This window comes from Camelus bactrianus, chromosome 7 (assembly GCF_048773025.1).
Source record: "Camelus bactrianus isolate YW-2024 breed Bactrian camel chromosome 7, ASM4877302v1, whole genome shotgun sequence".
Lineage (NCBI taxonomy): Eukaryota > Metazoa > Chordata > Mammalia > Artiodactyla > Camelidae > Camelus > Camelus bactrianus.
Genome location: NC_133545.1, coordinates 63,821,848 through 63,847,645, shown reverse-complemented (window position 1 = coordinate 63,847,645; position 25,798 = coordinate 63,821,848). Strand labels below are relative to the sequence as shown.

At 36.3% G+C, this 25,798-nt stretch overlaps 1 protein-coding gene across 5 annotated transcripts in view; it reads left to right on the top strand.

The window, feature by feature from the left end:
- CDK14 (cyclin dependent kinase 14) overlaps positions 1 to 25,798 on the top strand; it is a 610,838-nt gene that overhangs the window by 279,731 nt on the left and 305,309 nt on the right. For all 5 annotated transcript variants that reach the window (XM_045519926.2, XM_045519925.2, XM_010959446.3 and 2 more), the window contains one exon: positions 15,642 to 15,721. In XM_045519926.2, the coding sequence (XP_045375882.1) occupies positions 15,642 to 15,721 (80 nt within the window). The remainder of the gene's footprint in view (positions 1 to 15,641; positions 15,722 to 25,798) is intronic.

The window sequence follows — 25,798 nt, the reverse complement described above, 5'->3', positions numbered from 1 at the left end:
TCACTGTCAGCCATGTTTGAGGAACTATGAAAAATTGGAGAGGCATTAGCAGCTTTGAGATGTCCAAATGTTCACAGAAAAAGATGAATTTTGTGAACCAGAGCCAAGGGAAATACTGTAACTGTCCCTTGAATGCCCTTCTCATTCCCACTCCTCCAGGAGAAAACTTTAGGACAGATTATCATTCACATGATTTCTGAATAAATAAAAATGGAAAGCAAAATGGTAATGCAGGAGTTCATAAAGAATTATGTCAAACCCAAATAACCTTACTTCCTTTTTCTGATGAGATTGTTAAGCTAAGGGACTAGCAGAACACTGTAGATGTTGGGTATCTGCTTGTTTTTCAAACATAGGTAAATATTTCCAATTATGTTCTGACAGGTAGGAGAGTGATAGGTGGTTGAGTGATATGCTATTGCTGGTGGTGGATTTAAAACTGGCTGGTAAGAGTGATAGGGGTTCTAGGACCTCTTTTACATGGTAAAAGGTTGACTCATTGCTCACCACTGAGCTTCATGAACTGTGTGCGTGATGCAAATTTTCCAGGACAGTCTAGTGTAGAGGCAGAAGGTTAGGGCATTGGTCTGGGACAGAGCGGGCCACAGAGAGGAAGGACTGAATTAGAGAGTTTGAGAAGAGAAGGGAGGAAGGGAGAGAGAGAAAGAGAAAGAGAAGACAATGAAGCCAGTTCCTCCCAAAAGTGGATGGTTTGGGTGTCAAGAGTGTGATTCAAAAGCATTGCCCTGGACCTTATCCTGTTCAGTGTTTTCATTGTTGTGGCCAGTGCTCGTCAAAAACAAGAATGGAATTTAAAGCAGACATGAGAGGCATGAGCAGTTGGTTGCTGTTGACAAGTTGTTTTATTAGGGATATCAGACTCCCAAAATCATCTTTAAAAAGTGAATTATTAGGCATAGGGCAAGTTAGAGATGATGTGATTGCGGGGCCCATGAAGAAAACTCAGGGGTTTCATCGTTGGCAAGATCCACGAGTTTACAGTATTTTGTGACTATCACAGCTGAATACATGCTTAGGCCAAATGAGTGTAAGTTTGGTTTCCGGCATGGGTCAGGGTGCTGTCCCCGTCCACTCAGACTCATCAGACCACATCTGGTAGGGTGTACACCCTGGCAGCCCCATCTCCAAAGGGATTAATCAGGTGAGAATTTGCCACAAGCTTGCAATTAAGACTCTGAGTGCCCTCAAAATAGTTGAAAAATTTTGAATGTTTATTGAGACAAAGGAGACTGCAGTGTTGGAGAGAGCAGACAAAGAAGAGAGGCAATGGGAAGTTGATGTCAGAACTCTGAAGGCTTAACACAGTGGCTCTCAACCCTGGTTACACTTGAGAATCACCCAGGAAGTTTTTAAACATATGGATGCTAGTAAACGTGCACAGAGGGAAGACCATGTGAAGACACAGGGAGAAGATGTCTATCTACAAACCAAGGAGAGAGCCTTCAGCAGAACCAAAACCTTGATCTTGAATTTTAGCTTCCAAAATTGTGAGAAACAAATTTCTGTTGTTTCAAACAAACAAACAAACAAACAAAAGAAACCAACAAAAAAAACCCCAAAATGGATGCTAGAAACCCACCCCGTATCAATTAAATCAGGGGTGGGGCCAGGCATTGATATATTTTAAAGCTCTCTAGTTGATTCTAAAACGTAGCCAGGGTTGAGAACGTGTACCTTAGTCTTCTGTGCAGGTGCAGAGGCTGGCCCCAGCTCTCTCCAGGCCTTGTCTAAGGCACGCAGGGGCAGCTACGCTGAGCAGCAGCCAGAGCGGCAGCCCCGATTCCACCTGCTTCCAAGAGGAGGTTGGGATGGAATCTCCTCTGCCTCACACCGCTGTTTACCACAGACACTACCCATGGTGTAAAACTCCCTGATTATCTGCTGTCTCTCAAACCTCACTGCATACTTCTCACTGCCTCTCTTACCTGTCCCTTTCCCCTGTCCTTCAGGCTCTTTTCATGTTGTCTAGATTTAGAATATTATTCTCTGCTCAGCAAACTCTTACATGATACCTCTTTCTGAGTGTTTGCTTTACTCCTGCTATGACAGAATACTGGTTCACTCTTGAGTTTATTACTTCCCTTGAAGTCCTCCAAATGACTCACAAATTTTTATGTCTAGCCTAGGTTTTTGTACTGAGATCCAGACCCATAAATGCTAATGCTTTCACTTGCTGACAAAGATCCTCCCAAATAGGACTGTTGGTTCCTTCTGTCTGAGTCTCCTTTTCTTTAGTTTCCCTTGACTCGGTACATGTACCCGCATCCACCCAGACACTGAAGTCAGGGCATTCAGAGTCATCCTTTGCCACATGCCCAGTGCCCAATCCAGTTTATCCTAACAGCCTGTTGATTCTGTCTTCAGAATACTGTTTTCCTTTTTCCCGTTGCTCTACCAATACTCTGATTCTTTGTAGCCACCATCTTTCTTTCCCAGGGACCAAGGCAGTAGCTTCTTCACTTCCCTCCCTGCTCCCACTGTTGTTCACTAGACCATAGTGAGGGAGCTGCAGACACGTAATTTAATCACGTTATCCCTTTTCTTCAGATTCCCCAGTGGCTTTTTAGCAACCCCTTCTGTGGCCCTTAAGGACGTCCATGACCTGACTCTCCTGTCCGTTTCTCCATGTCCCCCAACCCCACCTGCCACTGGCCAACAAGCTCCAGCCACTCTTCCTTTCTTGTATTTTTGTTTAACATTTTGTGTTCTCTGCCTTTGGGCTTTTGTACAGGCTGTTCCATCTGCCTGGAATGTTCTTTGCTTACTATTTTATATTTTTTGTTTCATCTGAAATGTCATATTTTCAGAGAATCTTTCCCTAACTGTCTAATATAAAATAGGTTCTTTATCTTTTTTTATGATACGCTGTGGTTTTCGTTCATCATATTTATCCCAATTTGTGATAGGTATTTTTTTTTTAATTGTTAAAGAACTTATTATGGAAAATTAGTAGAGGCCAGATTTATGATAAATCCCCATGATCCCATTACCTAGTTTCCAACATGGGCAACCAGCGTCTAACCTTGTTTTATCTATATTTGTTCCTCCCAATTATTATTTTTTTAACATTTTTTATTGATTTATAATCATTTTACAATATTGTGTCAAATTCCAGTGTTCAGCACAATTTTTCAGTTATACATGAACATATATATATTCATTGTCACATTTTTTTCTCTGTGAGCTACCATAAGAACTTGTGTATATTTCCCTGTGCTATACAGTATAATCTTGTTATTCTACAATTTTGAAATCCCAGTCTATCCCTTCCCATCCCAGCCTGCTTGGCAACCACAAGTTTGTATTCTATGTCTATGAGTATATTTCTGTTTTGTATTTATGCTTTGTTTTCTTTTTTTTTAGATTCCACATATGAGCAATCTCATATGGTATTTTTCTTTCTCTTTCTGGCTTACTTAGAATGACATTCTCCAGGAGCATCCATGTTGAGGCAAATGGCGTTATGTTGTCAGTTTTTATGGCTGAGTAGTATTCCGTTGTATAAATATACCACATCTTCTTTATCCATTCATCTGTTGATGGACATTTAGACTGTCTCCATGTCTTGGCTATTGTAAATAGTGCTGCTATGAGCATTGGGGTGCAGGTGTCATCCTGAAGTAGGGTTCCTTCTGGATATATGCCCAGGAGCGGGATTCCTGGGTCAGACGGTAAGTCTATTCCTAGTCTTTTGAGGAATCTCCATACTGTTTTCCACAGTGTCTGCACCAAACTGCATTCCCACCAGCAGTGTAGGAGGGTTCCCCTTTCTCCACAGCCTCTTCAACATTTGTCATTTGTGGATTTTTAAATGATGGCCATTCAGACTGGTATGAGGTGATACCGCATTGTAGTTTTGATTTGAATTTCTCTGATAGTTAGTGATATTGAGCATTTTTTCATGTGCCTATTGATCATTTGTATGTCTTCCTTGGAGAATTGCTTGTTTAGGTCTTTTGCCCATTTTTGGATTGGGTTGTTTGGTTGTTTCTTATTGAGTCATATGAGCTGCTTATATATTCTGGAGATCAAGCCTTTGTCTGTTTCATTTGCAAAAATTTTCTCCCATTCCATAGGTTGTCTTTTTGTTTTACTTATGGTTTCCGTTGCTGTGCAGAAGCTTGTAAGTTTTGTTAGGTCCCATTTGTTTATTCTTGCTTTTATTTCTATTGCTTGAGTAGACTGTTCTAGGAGAACATTTTTGAGATGTATGTGAGATAATGTTGACCTCTGTTTTCTTCTAGGAGGTTTATTGTATCTTGTATTACGTTTAAGTCTTTGATCCATTTTGAGTTTATTTTTGTGTATGGTGTAAGGGAGTGTTCTAGCTTCATTGATTTACATGCTGCTGTCTGGTTTTCCCAACACCATTTGCTGAAGAGACTGTCTTTATTCCATTGTATATTCTTGCCTCCTTTGTCGAAGATGAGTTGACCAAAAGTTTGTGGGTTCATTTCTGGGCTCTCTATTCTGTTCCATATGTCTGTTTTTGTACCAATACCATGCTGTCTTGATGACTGTAGCTCTATAGTATTGTCTGAAGTCTGGGAGAGTTATTCCTCCAGCCTCTTTCTCTTCAGTAATGCTTTGGCAATTCTAGGTCTTTGATGGTTCCATATAAATTTTATTATGATTTGTTCTAGTTCTGTGAAATATGTCCTGGGTAATTTGTTAGGGATTGCATTAAATCTGTAGATTGCCTTGGGCAGTGTGACCATTTTAACAATATTGATTCTTCAATCCAAGAGCATGGGGTATCTTTCCATTTTTTAAAGTCTTCTTTAATTTCCTTCATCAATGGTTTATAGTTTTCTGTGTATAATTCTTTCTCCTCCTTGGTTAGATTTATTCCTAGGTATTTTATTACTTTGGGTGCTATTTTAAAGGGGATTGTTTCTTTACTTTTTTTTTCTGTTGACTCATCATTAGTGTAAAGAAATGCAACTGATTTTTGAACATTAATCTTCTAACCTGCTACCTTGCTGAATTCTTCGTTTTTGTGTGGACTTTTAAGCATTTTCTACATATAGTAACATGTCAGCATATAGTGACACTTTTGCCTCTTCTTTTCCAATTTGGATCCCTTTTATTTCTCTCTCTTAGGCCTGATTGCTGTGGCTTGGACTTCCAAGACTATGTTGAATAGCAGTGGTGATAGTGGGCATCCTTGTCTTGTCCCAGATTTTAGTAGGAAGGTTTTAAGCTTTTCACTGTTGAGTACTATGCTGGCTGTAGGTTTGTCATATATAGCTTTTATTATGTTGAGTTATGTTCCCTCTATACCCACTTTGGTGAGAGTTTTTATCATAAATGGGTGTTGAATTTTATCAAATTCTTTTTCTGCATCTATTGAGATGATCATGTAGTTTTTGTCCTTTCTCTTGTTGATGTGATGTGTTACATTGATTGATTTGCGTATGTTGAACCACCCTTGTGTCCCTGGGATGAACCCCACTTGGTCATGATGTATAATCTTTTTTATGTGTTGTTGGATTCTATTTGCTAAAGTTTTGGTGAGGATTTTGGCGTCTATGTTCATCAGTGATATTGGCCTATAATTCTCTTTTTTGGTGGTGTCTTTGGCTGGCTTTGGTATCAGGGTGATGGTGGCTTCATAGAATGAGTTTAGGAGTATTCCCTCCTTTTGAATCGTCTGGAAGAGTTTGAGAAGGACTGGTATGAGTTCTTCTTTGTATGTTTGGTAGAATTCCCCAATGAAGCTGTCCAGCCCTGGACTTTTATTTGTAGGGAGGTTTTTTATTGCTATTTCGATTTCATTTCTAGTGATCGGTTTGTTCAAGTGGTCAGTTTCTTCTTGATTCATTCTTGGTGGACTGTATGTTTCTAGAAACTTGTCCATCTCCTCTAGGTTATCCAGTTTGGTTCCATATAGTTTTTCATAATATTCTCATATGATATTCTGTATTTCTATTTTATTTGTTGTAATTTCTCCATTTTCCTTTCTTTTTTTGCTAATTTGTGCTCTCTCTTTTTTCTTTGTGAGTTTGGCCAGAGGTTTGTCGATTTTACTTACTTTTTCAAATAATCAGCTTTTGGTTTGGTTAATGGTTTTGTATGGTTTTCTTAATCTCTATTTTATTTATTTCCTCCCTGATCTTTGTAATTTCCTTCTTTCTGCTGCCTTTTGGGTTTTTTTGTTCTTTTTCTAGTTCATTTAGTTGGTGGGTTAAATTGTTTGAGATTGTTCTCTTTTTTTTTTTTTTTTTTTTGAGGAAGGCCTGTATCGCTATAAACTTCCCTCTTAGCACTGCCTTTGCTGTGTCCCATAAATTTTGTGTGGTTGTGCTTTCCTTTTCATTTGTCTCAAGGTATTTTTTAATTTCAGCTTTGATTTCCTCATTGACCTGTTGGTTTTTTAATAGCATATTGTTTAATCTCCATGCTTTCCTTTTTTCTCCTTTGTTTCTCTTTTGTTGATTTTTAGTTTCATGGCATTGTGGTCAGTAAAGATGCTTGAGATAATTTCTATCTTCTTAAAATTGCTGAGGTTTCTTTTGTGCCCAAGTACATGATCAATCCTGGAAAGTGTTCCATGTGCACTTGAAAAGAATGTATATCCTATTTTTGGGGGGTATATTGCTCTGAAAATATCCACCAAGTCTAATTTTTCTATTGTATTATTTAGTTTCTCTGTTGCCTTATTTATTTTCTGTCTGGAAGATCTGTCTAGTGATGTTAATGCGGTGTTAAAATCTCCAACTATGATTGTATTCCCATCAATATCCCCCTTTATCTCTGTTAGTTATTGTTTTATGTATTTAGGTGCTCCTATATTGGGTGCATATATATTAACGAGTGTAATATCCTCATCTTGTATCACTCCTTTAATCATTATAAAATGTCCTTCTTTATCTTTCTTTATGGCCTTTGTTTTAAAGTGTATTTTGTCTGAAATCAGTACTGCAACACCTGTGTTTTTGGCTTTTCCATTTGCATGGAGCATCCTTTTCCATCCTTTCACTCTCAATCTATATGTGTCCTTCTCCCTAAAGTGGGTCTCTTGTATGCAGCATATTGAAGGTTCTTGCTTTATTATCCAGTCTGCCACTCTGTGTCTTTTGACTGGAGCATTTAGCCCATTAACATTTACAGTAATTAATGATAGATGTGTGTTTATTGCCATTTTGAACTTCTCTTTGCAGTTGATTTGGTATTTCCTCTTTGTTCCTTTCTTCTTCCTTTGTGGTTTTTTAATTTTCCTTTGTATTATCATGGATTTTATTTAGATTTTGTGACTCCCTTGTAAGTTTTTGGCTTGTGGTTACCCTTTTCTGTAAGCCCATTAGCCCATTACTGTATTTTGAACCCACCCTACTGAAAACAAAAAATTTAAAAAAGAAAGAAAAAAAAATACTCTATATTTCCTTGCTTCCCTCTCCCACTCTTAATGATTTTGATGTCTTCTTTTACAATTTCATGTTTATTTTATTTGTAATTCATATCACCTTTGCAGTTATGAGTTTCTCATTTCTGTAGCATCCTGCTGCTTTTCTATTTAGAGTAGACCTTTCAATATTTCTTTTGGCATGGGTTTAGTATTGCTAAACTCTTGTAGTTTTTTCTTGTCTGTGAAATTCTTTATGTCTCCTTCTATCCTGAAGGATAGCCTTGCTGGATAAAGTATCCTAGGCTGCATCTTTTTTTCATTCAGGACTTTGAATATATCTTGCCACTCCCTTCTGGCCTGTAGTGTTTGTGTAGAGAAATCAGCTGAGAGCCTTATGGGGGTTCCCTTGTAACTTACTCTTTGCCTTTCTCTTGCTGCCTTTAGGATCATTTCTTTATCCTCGACTCTGGCCATCTTGATTACGATATGTCTTGGTGTGGATCTCTTTTGGTTCTTCCTGTTTGGGACCCTTTGAACTTCCTGTACTTGGATATCTGATTCCTTCTTTAAGTTTGGGAAGTTTTCAGTCATGATTTCTTCAAAAACCTTTTCAATCCCCTTTGATCTTTCTTCCCCTTCTGGGACCCCTATCATGCGAAGATTGGCATGCTTTATATTATCCCATAGGTCCCTTATGTTCCTTTCATTTGTTTTTATTTGTTCATCTTGCAGTTGTTCTGATTGGGTGCTTTCTGTTGTCCTGTCTTCTAGGTCACTAATTCGTTCCTCTGCATTATCTAGTCTGCTTTGCACAGCCTTTAGATCCATTCTCATCTCAGCCAATGAGCTTACCAATTCTACTTGGCTCTTTATAGCTTTGATTTAATTTTTGACATGTTTTATATCTCTAAACATGATCTCTTTTAGTTCCTTCAATACTTTGATCACTCCTTTTTTGAAACCTTGATCTAGCAGGCTATCGATGTCTATTTCATTGATCGTTCTTTCAGGGGATTTCTCTTGTTCTTTTAATTGGGAATGGTTTCTCTACTTCTTCATCCTCCTCATATCTCTCTGGCACTGTGGCTTATGGAGTATCAATTATCTATTGTGGTCCTTAAAGGAGTTTATTTATTTATCTATCTAATGCCTATGTAGGAATAAACACATTTTTGGCGTCTTTGTCTTTTCAAGAGGACAGTGTTTTTTTGGAGTTCTGCAGGTGCTCTGGTTGGCTGAGTGGGTCTGTGGATGTGAGTCTTGGTGTATCTGTGGAAGAGGGTGAGCTACGAGCATCCTACTACTCCGCCATCTTGGCCTCGTCCCCTCAATACCTCTCTCTTAATCTACGGGTTCTCCTTTTTTTTTCTTGAAATTTATTTGTTGATGAAGCAGTTTCATTTTCTTATAGTTTCCTATAGCCTGTTTTTTTTTTGGTTTTTTTTTTTTTTGGATCATGTCCTAAGGTGTTGTTTAACTTGTTTCCTTACCTCCTTAGAATAAGTAGTTAGATTTAGAGTTGGTCAGATTAGGTTGGATTTATTCTGTTAAGGGGATGAGCACTTCCATCATGAGGCACATATCTGGTAGCCACTTTTTGTGACTTGAGCAACTGTTAATAGTGATACTAAAATTCTTTCATTCCCTCTTCATTTGTTACATGCAGTGCATCTATACAGAGAAACTTCCACATATCAACTATCTGGTCACACTGAGGTACAGTGTGTATGAAAGCATATGAAAAGGGAAGGTAAATTCTTGATGTATTCTCTTTATTTAATAGTTTTTAAACAAATGAGATGGTTCCATAGTACCCTCCAAATGTGACTCATGAGGGTTTTTTAGTATGTATCTCATTATCAACTTATTGAGTTAAACAGAGTTGATACCTTTCAAACACAGATATTAGTTTAGTGATGCTTAAATTGTCCCATCTTTGATGAGCGAGAGACTCCTACCTCCCTTTGATGTGTCTCAGCCGTCTTTGTAGTTACATGTTTTAAATCTGGCTTCACAGTAGATGTAAGAGCAGGGACCATGTCTGTCTTGTTTATCCTTTATACCAAGCACAGAATCATAGTCTCCTAATTATATCCTGCCTCTATCGAGAGGCAGGATATTGAAAATTAAGTGCAGGGCTATCTTGTAGAAAAGCATTTAGTTTAGTCTTTGTTGACTCAGAACTCGAATCAGAGAGTAGAAGTTACAGGAAGCAAATTTCAGCTCAACATAAAGAAGAACTAAATAACTAGGGGTATAGTAGGGGAGTTAAGTTCTATCAAGGTCTTTTGAGGGGCTACTTTGTTCCAGGGAGTGGGAGGACCACTATAGACAATCAAGCCCCTCAGGATCTTTTTGTCTGTTCAGGAGCCTGAATGATCACTGGGGTTACTTCTTCTTGCAAGGTAGTAAGACTCCCAGATCCTTTGTTGACAGATTTTATTTTTGGAACAATGCAAATTAAAAATTATTGAAATGTAATTATTTTATTTCCCCCATGAACAATATATGTCCCTCTGATTTTATGCTCCAAAATATTACAAGTTTTTATATTAAAAATGTCATTATCAATGTGTTTTTTTTTATCAAATGTACAAACTCTTAATAGTTGTTGATTGGGCATATACCATTCTCTCATTGCTTTAAATCCTCAAGACTTTTTGCATTATTATTCACATCCTAATAAGTAGCCATTACACTATTCATTTATAAATCTTTGGATTTTATTTTAGAAAAAGAAATTAATTTAACAGAAATAGCATTAGTCTTCTTCCTCTTCTCTCTATATTCTGATGAAGATTAGGGTGAGATGTAATTACTGACAACTTATCTTGAAATTCTAATTTATTTTTCCAGCATAAAATATGGTAGATAACACTTGTAGAATGTTTCAGAATAGCAAAGGTTAAATAGTAGGGGATGATTTCTCATTTACACCAGAACAAAAACTGAATTTGGTTGGAGATAGCAAGGCCATTAATATTTAGTTAAGGTTTTAATTCTTGAAGTGTGTATGTGATAAGCTGTAGTCAGGATTTTAACCAGTGTGTTAAGAGGGAATTAATAAAAGAAGCATTAATAGTAAAACCTTTTAAAGTATTTTTAATGACTTTGCCAAAAATGTATAAGTTCAGCCCAAAATATCATCCTTGATTTAACTCCAGCCTGCCATTGTCTCTCCCTCAGTAATATCAACATTTCCTTCTATTGCTTCTCAACCAACACAGTAAGGAAGCAAAAGCACTGCATCTCCCTGCACTCAGTTTTATTTTCCATAGCAGTTTCTCTTCAAACAAAATCATAATGGAAGAGAGAGGCAGAATATATTAAATTTACCAGAGTATATTAAATTTCTTTTAGGTATATTGCCTTAATTTCCTTTATATCCTCTGGACATAATTTCTTCTAGGTGTTAGCACATGAACACTATTTTCAAAGATGACCTAGATAATATTTGTAATTTTGTTTTATTGTACTAAGTTATCTTATGGATTTGAGGTAACTGATGGAGTAGAAAACCTTCAGGCTTTCCTTTGAGGATTGTCCCTAAGGAAATCTCTTTGTGAGATCGTCTTTTGAGCCTGGAAAATTTACCCTAAGTGGGGAGTTTTCCTTTATAGGGCTCACAACATGTTGAATGAACAGATGCATGAAAAAATGAATAGGCTGTTCTCCTTATTCAAAACTTCTAGCTCTTGCTTCACTCACATAAGATCATTTTATTATTTACAAACTTAGGGCACACAGATCTGCGGGTGGAGTTTCTGAAGTTGTCAGAGGTTTGGATTTGTAGTTAGAACCAGGTTGAAAGCTGGCTCCACTTCATTGTGGCTCTCAGAACCCCCAGTGTCCCCATGTCTCTGCATGTGGTTAGCTCTGTTCTTGGGCTTTCCCTTGGCTCTTCCCCCTGATGCAGTTGACAGCTCTTCTCGTGTGATGGACAGACTAGAGCAGTGAGTCACGCATCCTTGGGCCTGAAGTGAGCTTCACAGTGATGCCAAGCTGGGAATGGCAGTTGTTGGAAGCATTAGAAAATAGTAAAAAAAAAAAAAAAAAAATTTGAAATGGGGCCGGGGTAGGGAATAGCTCAGTGGTAGAGCACCTGCTTAGCATGCATGAGGTCCTGGGTTCAATCCCCCGTACCTCCACTGAAAAAAGAAATCTCGGGAGTGGGAGGGGATAAATTGGGAGTTTGAGATCTGGGGATACTAACTAATATATATAAAAGAGATAAACAACAAGTTTTTTCTGTATAGCATGGGGAACTATATTCAGTGTCTTGTAGCAACCTATAATGAAAAAGGATATGAAAATGAATATATGTAGAACTGAAACATGCTGTACACCAGAAATTGACATAACATTGTAAACTGACTATACTTCAATAAAAAAAAATTATGCTACTGATCTAAAAAAAATCTCAAATTAAAACAGCTCCCTGGTTAGCTTAGAACTAGGCACAAACCTGGCAATATCTCCAATAGAAAGTTCTGTGGTAATATTAACACAGTTTAAAGCACATTTTTTTGCCTTGTTGTTTACCTGAATTAATGTCTCCATTGCCAATCAAGTCTTGATTGCCTTTTATTCATTAGCCTTTGATTTAATTAATAAGACTTGTAGAGGAATCTTCAATGTTTTCTTGTAAACAGCTCTAATTTATTGATTCAATTTGAATTTTGTAATTATTCTAGAGAGCTTAAATCAATGTTTGAAGTATGTGTTTTGAATATTTAATAAAATAGTTTAAACCACATAAGGTAATTCTTAGATACAATGTTCATTTTGTTTTTCATAGAATAATAGGTATCTTCTTTTGATATCTTTAAAAATGACATTTTGTTCCTATTAGTAACTTAGAATTTCAAATGGTTCAGTCCATATTAAAGTTTTTAAAAAGTATACACCAAAAGTAGAGCATTAGAAAATTTATAACATTACTTTTTCAAAAGCTGCCTTTTCCAAAAGTGGAGCCAGTGACTTAACGTTTTTTTCTCAACTTTAGAACAGAGAGATTCAGTAGTTGGTGAGTGTCTAGACATGAAGAGAGAAACTAATTAAGAAAATAGAGAGCCACAATGACTCTTAGGTTAAAGAGCAATTTGATAATCAATATGGTTCTTAATGGGAAACCAATAAAGCAGTTGGAGAAGAGGGAGATACTGATTAGTGATCTGGGCTTGGATTATTAAAGATAGTGAGGGTTTTTAAACATGTCTGTTGGGTTAGAAAGGTTAATTAACAAAGCACTCTATAAATTCTAAAACTTCAAGGAAATGAAAACTTTACCTGCATGCATCACTGAAAACAAACAGACCTTACCTTTCATTTGAAAAGAGAAAATAAATATTTAAACTAAATATGAAAGAAGATAATGAAATATTTTTATATTTGATATTTCTGAAATTCTTGAAAGTAATAATTTTTATACTTTATTCTTGAGTTATCTTACAGGTATTGGGAAAGAAATATCAGTATATTAACATTATTAATATTCATTTGGTAAAATATTTTGGCGGTCTGCTCTGTACCAGACATTTTTAGGCATTGGACACGTAATAGTTAACAAAACAGAAGATTTCTTTGCTCCTGAAGCCAATAGTCTAGTATAAATTTTAAGGTATTTCTTAGTTTCACATAATATAATACGTAAATCTCAATGTCTTTAACTGCTATGATTATCATAACTATAAGAAATTAATACCTAGAGGTTTAATTCACAGGGAATTATGCTTCAGAATCAGAATTCCATTATCCTGAGTCTTACTCTTTTATGCAGTTTGTCATAGTAAATATGTTCAAATTTTTTTCACTACAAAAATTATGCACATTAGTCTGTGAGATTGCTTAAATGTGTTCCTTCTCTAGTTGCATTTAAAGTGTGAGGGCTGGTTCAGTTTAAGGCTCGTCTCCTTTCGGTGTATTACAGGGGACTCACAGCTTCGTGGTCTGAGAGTGTGTTTTAAGCATCTAACCTTCCAACAACATGAATTCCCTATATTCCAGAATTCAGTCCTGGTATATGTAAGTTAATGACCTCAAGGGAAATGGAAAAGCCTTGTGGGAAGAAGGTTGTGTGTGTGTTTTTTTATGGATGAGGGGAGAAGATGTGTAAATGAAGGGAAAATTCCAAGCAGTTCCTGGAATCAGTTCCTGCCTCCTCAGGGAGCCAGTGATGAGCTCAACTGGGCTGCGAGAATCTGTGCAGATGTCAGCACTGCCTGCATCCCAGCCTCAAGCCCCACCAGGGGCGTCCCTTAGTCGTAAAGGATAAAGTGAAGAGCACAAGGTTCAGTCTCCAGTTGAACCCCATGTGCATATTAATTGTTTTGCTTGCACCTGGGTACCTAGAGCATAATTAGGGTTAGAAAAAAATTGAGGTGATGTACTCAGGAGAGGAGAGTTGCAGAGCAGGAAAGCAGCAGGCCTGTCCTCCCAGCTGAAATACAAGAGAAAAGAAACACAACTCCTAACCTTGAGAGGATGGCACATTGTGAACCTTGTAATCAGATGTCTTTTGATTACTGTAACCAGTAACGTATTTAACAATCAGTTCGACGAGGAGTACCCCAGCATGGTTGCGCTGTGATAAATTCCTTGACCTTTCAAATTTTGTGTCCATGGCAGTTTATGTGATCAAAAACAGACAAATTGGATGCAGTTCCTAAAAAAGACATTCAAATTCTTTATTTCAGACTCCGGCACTGGATTCTCCAGGCCACGTGAATTCTCCTTTGCTGGTTCCATAACCTCTAAAGATTTTTGGGTGCAATTTAAATTGTAAAGAGAAACCATTTTTCATCTATCAGATTGGCAAAATCAGTGGTGGATAATATAGTGTATACAGATAAGGGGGGAACAGGAGTTTCTGTTTGCTGAAGGTAGCATAAGTTGGCACAACCTGTATGTAGGATGATTTCTCAGTGTTCATCAGAATTAGAATTTAGAAATTCACATATGTTTTCATCTTGCAATTCTGCTTTTAAGAATTTGTCTTATGGACCTATTTTTATGTGAATGAAATTATGTCCAGGAATATTTATTGCATCATTGTTTTAGTAGCAGAAAATTGGGAATATGCTAAATGCTTATCAGTAAAGGATTGAGATTAAAATTAATATAAACTACATTCATACAATATTTCTATAGTCTTTCAGTAGCAAGAGACAATTTTCTATGAATTTATGAAGAAATCACCCAAATGTATATTGAGTTATAAAAATAATATATGCTGTACCCTCTGTGGCATACTACCATTTGTGTGTGTGTGTGTGTGTGTGAGAGTGTGAGTGAACAGTGGTAAATGATGACCTCAGAGCATGGGAGCTGGGTGGCTGAGGGAGGATGTGGCAGGGAAATTTACTTTTCATTAAATGCTTTCTTACAGCTTCTGTACTTTTAATGTGTACTTGTTTTACCTATTTTAATTAAGAAAGTATGCTGGTAAGCCTTGTAAAGTTAGAAAATAGAGCATTCAACTAGAAGACCAACATAAATAATCATGTCTTTATTTTATTGGATAAAAGTTATCTGCCTCGTGCAATCTTACTTTTAAGTAGAGCCGATATACATTTAGATTGTGTCTGGAAAAGCCATCTGCTTTGGAAAGGTCTTGTGTAATTTTGTAATAGTAAAATATTCATAACTTTTATTTTGATGTTACTTACTACATTATAAAACACTATTAAACCAAATGTAATTTTAGGAGGCTTGAGTTAAAAGAAAATAGTGAAAAAGGAAGGAATGGGTGGTGTTGAGAGAGAGGGAGACAGACAGAGACAGAGAGAGACAGAGAAAGAAGAGGACAGAGAGAAGACTGATCGTTAAGCTTCTGTCCGTGGGGATGAATGACCTCAACTTAAGACTGAAGAAGAAGATATTTCACCAAAGGAAACAAAGGAGCTATTGGAGAAACAAAAGGAGAGCATTATTTTGACGGCTTGATTTTTAATTAATCTGTGAATAATTGATCAAACATGGTGTTTTTGTTAAGCACTAGTTTCATTTTGGAAGGAACATAGAGTGAATCACAGAAAACTTCAGTTAAAATCTTGGACTATGCACGTGTGAATATTTAAAGTGTGAATATTTATGGTGATGATATAGTATTCCCAGTCTTACTGAAATTAATCTTGTTGTGATGGCATAATTGAGTCACTGACATTTTCAATGCAAAAAAGCATAAAGCATAAATTGTAAGAAAGACAATTAGAACCATAATGGGAACATATTTTCACCCATATGTTTCTCATCTTTTCTTTTGTTTCTCCAGAGTAAACGGGAAGTTGGTGGCCCTGAAGGTGATCAGGCTTCAAGAAGAAGAAGGTACACCTTTTACAGCTATCAGGGAAGGTAAGCATTTTTTCTCATTATCTTTGCTTTTGTGTTTGCATGATACCCATTACTATTTAAATATTATACACCTCTGAATATGCTGTATTTCTAAATTATATAGTTATATTTCTGGTTGTAATGTGTAAACTGAAATTTAAAACTCAGTACCTCTTACAGTCATATTAGGTCATGTGAAATAAAATAAAACAATCCTGCTGTATACTCCAGTGTGAGAAAAAAAAACTGCTTTGTATTGTTGGTGAGGCTATCATAACTGACTGAAGAGTTTTATATGTTTGATTTTGTTTGCAGAACTTCTAAGGCACCTGTTAATCTAGAATTACTCTACATTCATGACTTTTAAGGAAAGTGCTTAAAAATGGGGGGATAGTGCTATCTTATTAGTCTTTTATATTTCTTCTTTCTTGATTTCTTGGTTCCTATCCTTTAATATATTTTCTGTTGGTTTTTCTTACTGATTTATAGATGCTCTTTACATATCAACATCATTAGAATAGATGACTTATCCCAGGACTTAGCTCTTGTACATAGATGTTCTTAGATTATAAAAGTGTCCATACTAACTTTGTGGAGTAGTTGATTGGGGTTTTAGACATTCTGAGTTCATGAGACATCTATAAGAAAATGCCTTGTTGGTGATGTGGGAGTGTAGCTCACAAGAGGTCAGCATAAACAGTATGTACTTAGCATGATCCTTAAAGTGAACAAGTATAAGATTTTTATGGGTGAGAACTTTGAGTGTAAACAGGGAGTTAAGTTGTAGGACAGTGTAGTGAGATGGAAGGCCTTATGGTAGAGTCTGGAAAGCTGGGTTTCGATCCTGACTTTGTTTTTCATCACTGTACTAGTTTATTAGAACTGTCGTAATGTAGTCCCTCAGACTGTAGTCCCTCAGGCTCAAACAACAGCAATATATCATCTCATGGTTCTGGATGTTAGAATTCTGAGGTCAAGGTGTCAGGGCCCTCCTTCTGAAGGCCACGAGAGAAGGATTTGTTTAAAGCTTCTCTTGCCTTATAGATGGCTGTCTTCTCCCTGTGTCTTCATATCATCTTCCTTTATGCCTTTGTCCAAATTTCCTTTCCTATAAGGACACCAGTCATGTTGGATTAGGACCCACTTTAATGACCTCACTCTAACTTGATTACCTTTGAAAAAATTCTTTTTCAAATACTGTCACCCCCTGAGATGCTGGGATTAGGCTATGAATATTGGGGGACACAATTCAGTCCATAACACCACCTAAAAGCATTGGGCCCGAGTAACTGTATTTGCAGAACACAGGAGATGGTTTGTGCCATCTCTCAGGAACCATTTACCTCTGCATTGTGATTTTGATTTCCCAAGGAGTCTTTAAACTCAGAGCTTTGAATGCTCTGGACATCAGATGCAAGAATTCTTGATGCCTGATGGAGGAACTGCTTACAAAATGACATTGTATTTTCCTTTGAATAAAATATTTTAAGGTTTTTCTAATAAAATCTGACTTCTGAGTGATTTTTAATGGACGTAAATGACCCTATAAGAATAAGAAGAATTAAAGTCTGGGTCAGTTTTGGTTAATTGTTCCTCTCTTGCCTTTTCATTCTTGCCTTTCTTAGTCTTATTTTTCTGCTATTTATGTGTGGAAGCAAAAGCTATCACTATTGCTCAGTCTCTTTTGGTGTTACTAAATCCAGAAATCCATGCACAGTAACTCCTCTGTGTATCTAATGGTAGAACTTGAAATATTTAGGACAAGGGCGGGAGATGCTTGGGATATGTTCACTTTTACATTTTTACATTAATAAGGGAGTGGCATGGCTTGTTCAATTGAAAGGAAGAGCTTTAATTTGAGTTTGCCTCTTTTCTGCTGTTTTGGTCAATTTCCTCATTCACAAAATGTCAACAGCAGGAAGATTTCAAAGTAAGAAAGCACTGTGGGTAGTAAAGTAGTTTTCAAGTGACTGCTTACCACTTATTAGCTTACCTGGGAATTTAGATTTTTAACACATAATTTTCACCTAAAGTAGAAACACTTGTAAGCAACCCTAATCTTACCCAGATTTATGTCCAAAAATGGACTTTGAATTTTATCTCATAGAGCTCGAGTGCTTAATGGCTTAATTCAGGTTCAGGTGCTATGAAACTCATGCTGTCTTTGATTGGAGCTTAGAGAAATTGAGTAGCCATGCTAAGGCCGGCTTTTCTATTTTAATTTAAAATCCTTATACAATACCTTCATGGTTTCTGATGGTACTGATAAAGAGTCAGGAGGTCTAGGAAAGGTCTGAAAGGGAGTAGAAATTCCTTAGGATACCCCATCTTTTAAACAACTTCAAAATGTGTATGTTATATTGCTCTGTGATATTATATTCTAGATGCCTAAACTTGTTTTTTGGGGTTTTTTTTGGCTAAAATTTCCCCAGATGAGGAATAAAAGCAAGGGAACCAATTGTCTCTTCTTGTGGATTCTTGAATAGCTAATGATTTTCTTAGGTCAGAGTTGTGCTTAAAGAGAAATTGAGGTACTCTACCAGAGAACAATTTAAAAGGATAACGGGAATAATATTGCTAGACAGTTTTAGTGTGTACTGACAGCTGGGGCCTAGGCTTCCTAAATTCTCATGAAACCCTCTCTGGTGTGCATTTTCGTTATTTCTGTTTTTAGGCAGAGAAAGGCACAGAGAGGTTAAAACACTCACCCAAGGTCATATCCAGTGTGTTGGTAGCACTGAAAGTCGAACCTGAGCAGTCATGCTGCAGAGCCCACACTTAAGCATTATAGTAGGAGAGAGAGATTTTGAGTAGAAAATTTGAACTTATACTGCATTTTTGTTTCATGCAGAAGTTTGCATTACTGCCATAAAATTAAGGTCAGCAAAAAAGATAGATTGGATGGTGTGGAATGTAGAGGAAAAGCTTATTTATAAACTTGACAGCGCATTATTCAACAAAGAAAAGAGGGCAGGATCCATTGGGACAGAGGAGGGCAACAGAAAAATCAGCTCAGCAGTGTAGCTAAGGAGAAAGTAGTAGTAAGCAAGTAGGAGAAAAAGAACCTGTGACTGGCAACTGTACAGTATGGAACTCATCATCTGAATATATCCTTTGTCATGTCTGAATAGTCCCATATGCTTTATTCAGCTTTTTTCTCTCTTCCTCTCTTTAGCCTTTTTCAGAAATTGAATCTTCATTTTTGCTTGTTTATTCCTCAGTTGATTCCCCCCGCCCCAACCATCATTCATTCTGTTAGAATTCTAGGGAAACATTTTAGATTTCTAATAAAAATTGAGGTACCCAGGGAGGCAGAAACAGATAGAAATTCAAGAAGAGATTAAGAAGGAAGGACAACCTCTTTTATTTGGAATCAGTAAAACTGCTAGTAAAATGAGTAATTTGATCCTTTAGTTGTTACTTAATTGTATAATTATAATTCACATATATAATTAAAATATTTTTAATAGTACAGTAAGTTTGATTTATAAATTATTTGTTGTTGATATTGTTTTTATAAATTTGGTGTGAAGTTATGAGATAGAAAACAAGGCTGATTTTAATCGAGCCATTAAAATTTCATTGTTTGACTGCTACTTGATTTTCTTAATCACATCTGTCTTATGTCATAACCTCTTGGTTTTTGTTGGATTTTTTTTAACCACAGAGTTTTTTTTCCATGTAGCTGTCTAATACAAGATTTTCAGGTTTTAGACATTAACCTTGTCCAAGGGTTTCTTGTGCATGCTGGTAGTTCTTAGGATGTATGTTGAGCTCTTACAGTGGATTTTGACAAATTGGGTGAATGACCAGCAAGGATCAGTTTCACGTTGTGGTTAAGAGCCTGGACTGGGAAGCCCAACTGCCTGGATTCAGAATTGGCCTCCATTCCTGCCTAAATGTGTGATTTTGAGCAAGCCTCTTAAACATTCTGTGCTCAGTTTCCTCATCTGTAAAAGAAGGATGAAAATACTACTAAGCTTACAGGATTGTTCGGCTACTGTATTTATTAAATATAACCATGAGGTCATAAAATAAAAACAACCAAGAAATAATGAATTTCTTACATATAAAAAATCATTAACAAGAATTAAACATTCAAGAGAAGATTTGGATGGAAAATGCAAGGAAAACTCTAAAAAGAAGATCAAAAAAGAGTTATCATCCCAGCTCTTTGATAGTTAAGTTATATAATTCCTTTCAGTTTTCTTCGGTATTGTCTTGTTTCTTTTTTCTTTTCTTTTTTTATTTTGCTTGTCTGTTTTGTTCTCTTTCTTATTGGAAGCAACCTTTAGCTGCCTGGAGATCTTCATTATCAACTCATATTTAAGAGTGAGGCACTAAATACCCTGAGTTGGAGTTCTGGGTGCTTGGGTAGGGAATGTTAGTTGGTAGGTTTCATTGTAGGGTAATCGGAGTGAGTTTTCTTCAGAGGGATACCTGATGGGTTTGGTTGTTTGGCTGGGTATGGAGCCTGATGAAGATGGAGGTATTCAGAATGACTTCCAGGATTTTGGCTTGAGTAATTGGGTAGATAGTGGACCCAATAATAGGAAAGGGACTATGAGATGGGGCGATTATAGGAAAGGAAGGATAATAAGTTCAATCTCAACGTGTTAAGTTTGAGATCTGACATTCATGTGATAATTGTTTAGATGGTGTGCAATTTAGGTAATAGGTCAATTGTACATAAATTGGGGACCTTACTTGTTGGCACTTCCAAGTATATGATCTCATTTAATGTTTCAACATTGTGAGAAAGGTTGATATTACCATCTTCATGTGAGTAATTATGAAGCTGGGACCTTAAGAGATTTTTGTCTCAAATCACGCAATTAATTTATGTGGCAGATACGGAGTTCAGCTTGGGTCTAATACCCAGTGCTCGGAACAGTGCCTGACACGTGATAGCCATTCGATACATGTTGAATCAGTGAGTGAATACATTCCAAATCCTTACTTTTTATTCTATTATACTGGATTACCATCAAGACAGAAACCTATATGATCAAAATTATGTATAGTCTTTCAGGCTGCTAAGGGGGCAGAGAGGTGAAGCTGGGAAAGCATCATGCTGCAAGTCAGAAATTTCTGTCTTGATGAAGACTATGCAGCTAGCTATGTGATCATGAGAAAGTCACTTAACTTATTTTGTCTTTAGTTTCTTCATCTTTGAAGTGAGAGGGGTTGGACTATGTGATCTTAGAGCTTCGTGATTAAAATAATAGTACCAGCGTGAATCTTAACCTGGATAAAGGATCTATATTTGTAACATCAGTATTATTCATCCACATGTGCTATAATGTGATACACATTTATTGTGTTTAGAATATTTCTTTTAAACCCTCTAATAATAACCCTTTCTGTCTGTCACTGAAAAAAATTAACATGAATTGCTTCAGAGCATTTGACAATTGACAGACAAAACTTTTTAAATGGAAGATAAAAATCTATGAGTCTAGACTGATTCTAGTAAGCTTATGTAAATTGCCAAAATTATTATTTTTTTCTAAGTCTGAGTAATTTGATGGGTGTCTGCCAATTGATATCAACAAAAATTTGCAAGCTGTTAGATCATGTGACTTTAAAAACTAAGAAAATCATGTAATTTTGCCTTTTATTTTCAAGGATAATGTTTTTTAATGAAATTAATTATTTCTTGTCTGCTTTAAATTTATAAAAAATTTTTATATTACATTTTTCCCCTATTTTATTTGGAAAAATAGTTTTATACTTATATTAGGAAATACAAATATTTTATTGGAAATGTAAATTGAGCTCTGATACATTTATATTTAAAACATTTTTAGGAGGACTATGAAACTAGTTCTAATCTGAAGGCATTTATAACTGACTAAAAATCTTTATAGAATTTTTTGGTACCTATCTTGCTAACCTTTTAAAAATGATACCTCTTTTAACTCCCACAAAATCCTGTGTTATATATAGATATCAGTATCTCCTATTACAGATGAGGTAATTGAGGCCTAGAGATAAATAATTTATCCTGTCTCACACAATTTACCAGGAAACAGCTAAGTTAGGATTTTAAGTGGGGTCTTTTAACTGAAGAGTTTGTTTCAAAGATGATACTTATCTCCCTTCAAAATCTCTTGTCCAATTTAAAAAAGGGATGCGAATCTATAATCTACATATCAACTGCTTGTCATGATGGTAATTATCATAGCTACTACAATTTGCTTTATAAAAATACCGTTGTTACTTCTCAGTTTTTTAATAAAAAAAAGTTTTCTACTTTTCAATATTTGAGGAGCTGTTACATTGTTTTGCCGCCTAAGCTGTGTAGAAATAGTTGAAAGATAACCAACCATGAAAAATAATTAATTCATGACCAGTGTCTTGACCACTGACAGGATTTGGTGTCACTTATCTTTGAGTTCTAGATTAAGGTAAATTTCCTGAATGTTGAAGGAACATTCAAGGATGATAAGAAACAAGGAGACTTTTTAATATTCATTAAAAAAATAGATCATGTATATTGGAAAGGAATTTGGCAGTATCAGAAAGAGAGGAGAGAGAAAGGGGCAAAAACGTATTTGAAGAAATAATTGCCAAAAACTTACTAAGATTAATGAAAAATATGATTAACCTATTAACCCAGGGAGTTAAATGAACCACAGTTAGGAGAAACATAGAAACCCAGACCTAGACCCATCATTGTCCAACTGTTGAAAGACAAAGAGAAAAATCTTGAAAGTAGTAGGAGTGAAGCAACTCTTATATGCAGGAGGAAAAAAAAAAAGTTTAAGATCTAACCTCTCATCCAAACCAGTGAAGGCAAGAAGGCACTGTAATGACATAGTTAAAATGTCAAAAACAAAACAAAAGAGTCTGTCAACCAAAAATTCCATATCCAGTGAAACTATCCTTCAAAAATGAAAGCTAAAGACATTTTCATATCAGCCACAAATTGGGAGAAAATATTTCCAAAAAATATCTGATAAAAGATTTATATCCAAAATATATAAAATATATAAAGAGGTACAAAACTCAATAATTAGAAGACTCTCCCCAATTTTTAAGTGGACAATTTGAATAGATATTTCACCAAAGAAGATATACCAGTGGCTAATTAGCCCATGAAATGATCCTGAGAGTTAGTCATAGAGAAAATGAAAATTAAAACTGCAGTGAGATATGACTGTACACCCAACCCAGTGCCTATCAAAAAGACCAACAATACCAAGTATTGGCAAGAATGTGGAGTAACTAGAACCCTCTTACATTGCTGGTGGAAATATCAAACAGTATAGCCACTTTGGAAAACATTTTGACAGCTTTATAAAAGTTGAATATTAAATTACCATATGACCCCACATTTTCACTCCTGGAAATATACCCAGGAGAAAGGAAAACATACTTCTACACAGAGATACATGCATGAATGTTCCTAACGTTATTCTGCAGAGTAGCCGAAATCAGGAAACAATCTAAATGCCCATTAACTGTTGAACTGTTAAACATAACGTCAAATATTCATACAGCAATAAAAAGGAGCTATCTACTGATAACATGCTTCAACATCTTTGAACCTCAAAACATTTATGTTTAGTTATATAAGCCTGGTTGTATATACATAAAATCCCCACAAAAGGCAAATCTGTAAAGACAGAGCAGATCAGTGGTTGCCTGGGGCTGGGATTGGAATAGGGGATTGACTGCAAAGTGTCCCCACTCTCTGGTGAGATAAAATTACTCCACTGCTGGATTGTGTTTATGGTTAGACAAACCTGAGATACAGTAATGGCTGTAGAACTCTATAGATTTACTAAAAACCATTGAACTTTATACTTACAGTGGATATATTTTATGGTTTATAACTCAATAAGAAATTTTCCTAATTCTATTGAAATGTATATTTATATGTTTACCTAAAAATAGCAGATAATTAATATGTTAACACTGGTGATTGTTAAATCTTTATTAATTACTAGTAAGTTATTTAATTGTTAAATCTAGAAAATCTTTATTCCTATTTATTCCAACTTCTCTAAACTGTGTTAATTTTATTAACAGAAATAAAACTTTTTGTTAAATATATAAATTGATACCTCCTATTCTCAAGGATCTTAAAATTTATTAGTGGAGAAGGATAAAATGTTATCAATTGAATTATAAGACCTAATAACAAATGTCTATAGAGGGGAAATAGTGAGAGGGAAACTGTTGGTAAGTCAAAGAGCCTTTACATAGATGATGAAAGAGGTGGCATCTGAGTGATGTAGTCAGACAGTCAAAAGGAAGATTTTGAGGGTCTCTTGTTCGTGTTTCCCAGCCTGTCCTGTCATAATAAAAAATGGACCACATTTTACATCAGAACTTTAAAAAGGGATTCATTCCTACATACTTGTCAGAAAATAAGACTTTTACTTAACAATGTTGACATCAGTGATGTTAGAGTCTTCAGTCATCCCAGGAAGGCAGAGCAGGAGGAGTATGGGCGGCCTCTGTGTGCTGGATTGACCTGCCCTAACCACTGGGAAGAAGGAAAGAGACATCCTACAAGGTTGTGCTGAAGAACCCTTTGAAGCCATATGTCATTGCTGTCAGTTTTTGACAAATAGCTTTAATCACAACACACTATTTGTTCAGTGAGATAAAGTAACTCAATAGAAGCAAAAAAAATAAAAATCACTGTATAACTTATGCAGCCAGGAAGCTGATTGTAAATGGCAACTGGCAGGTGGAACTTCTGTGACTCCGTAATGAAGAAGCAGGCAGAGAAGCTCCATCTCAGAGGAAGGGATGTCACTTGCTCTTCTCAGGCCTGAGTCCTCCCATCCCTTCCCCAACCCTGCTTTGACTGTCTTTTAAGGCCTTGTTAAAGTCCTGTATCTTCCCTGAAACCTTCTTGGCTTTCACAGAAATAATATTTTTCCTTTTGTGCTCTTTTTTGCTTGCTTATTTTGTTGTTGTTGTTGTTTGCTTTAGTCATTTATCTTTTAGCGCTTGCTACGCTATACTTTATGATGTGGTCATTTGTGTTCAGTTGTAAACTATTGGTAACCTCTGGGGCCTTTGTATTCTGAAGGTTGTGGTATAAAGCCAGCATTGACTAGTCATGTCCCAGCTCTTTCCCTGCTGCCACCAGAATGGACCCAACCCAGAGTCCAGTTAGTGTTTTAATGGAATTTAAGCAGTAGTGAAAAGGGGTGTGTAGTTTTTGAAATAAGAGGGAAAGAGCTCTCTGATGTGAATATGAAAGAGATGGGACTTGGGCTGAGCTTAAATGATAGGACCATACGTAGTTGGTTTGGGCTGCCATAACACAACACAGAGACTGAGTAGCTTACTAAGAGCAGAAACTTACTGCTCATAGTTCTGGAGGCTGGAAGTCCAAGATCAGGGTGGCAGGATGGTTGGGTGAAGGCTCTCTTCCAGGTCAAAAACTTCTCCTTGTATCCTCATATGATGGAATTGGCTAGAGAGCTCTGTGGAATCTCTCTAAAAGAGCATGAATCCCATTCATGAGGGCAACACCCTCATGACTTAATCACTGCCCAAAGGCCTCCACCTACTAATACCATCACCTTTGGAAGGTTAGGATTACAGCACATGAATTTGTCAGGGGTGGAGAAGATATATTCAGACTGTAGCAGATAGGTAGGATTCATAGAAGGAGAAACGAACAGAGAAAGGCATGCCCACTAGGGTAGCTGGCTGAGATAGGAAATATCACTTTCTCCCCCCTCCCCCTAAGCCGTCACCAGTTTGACTGGCATAGAGGAAGTTAAATCTCTTGATAGTGGGGTATGTGGGTTGTTCCTAAATATTTTCTGATGAAAACTCTATCTGTGCTTGTGTTCACTGATAGTCTGTTAAAAAAGATAACTTAGGTATTGTTCTGTGCACAGCCTTAGTTTCTAGGACTTAGTTTTTTAAATTGTTTTTGTTACTCCAATATTTTTTTACTGTAACATGAGTTTCATTGTTGACCCTGGATCATTAATTTGACCAGGGCATCTGGAATAATTGGTGATGGAAAAAAAACCCAAGATCTTTAAGAGAATGTGTGAAGCCTGAGAAAGAGGAGATAAAACAAGACACTGAAGAGGAAAATGTGTCAAGTTGAGGGGT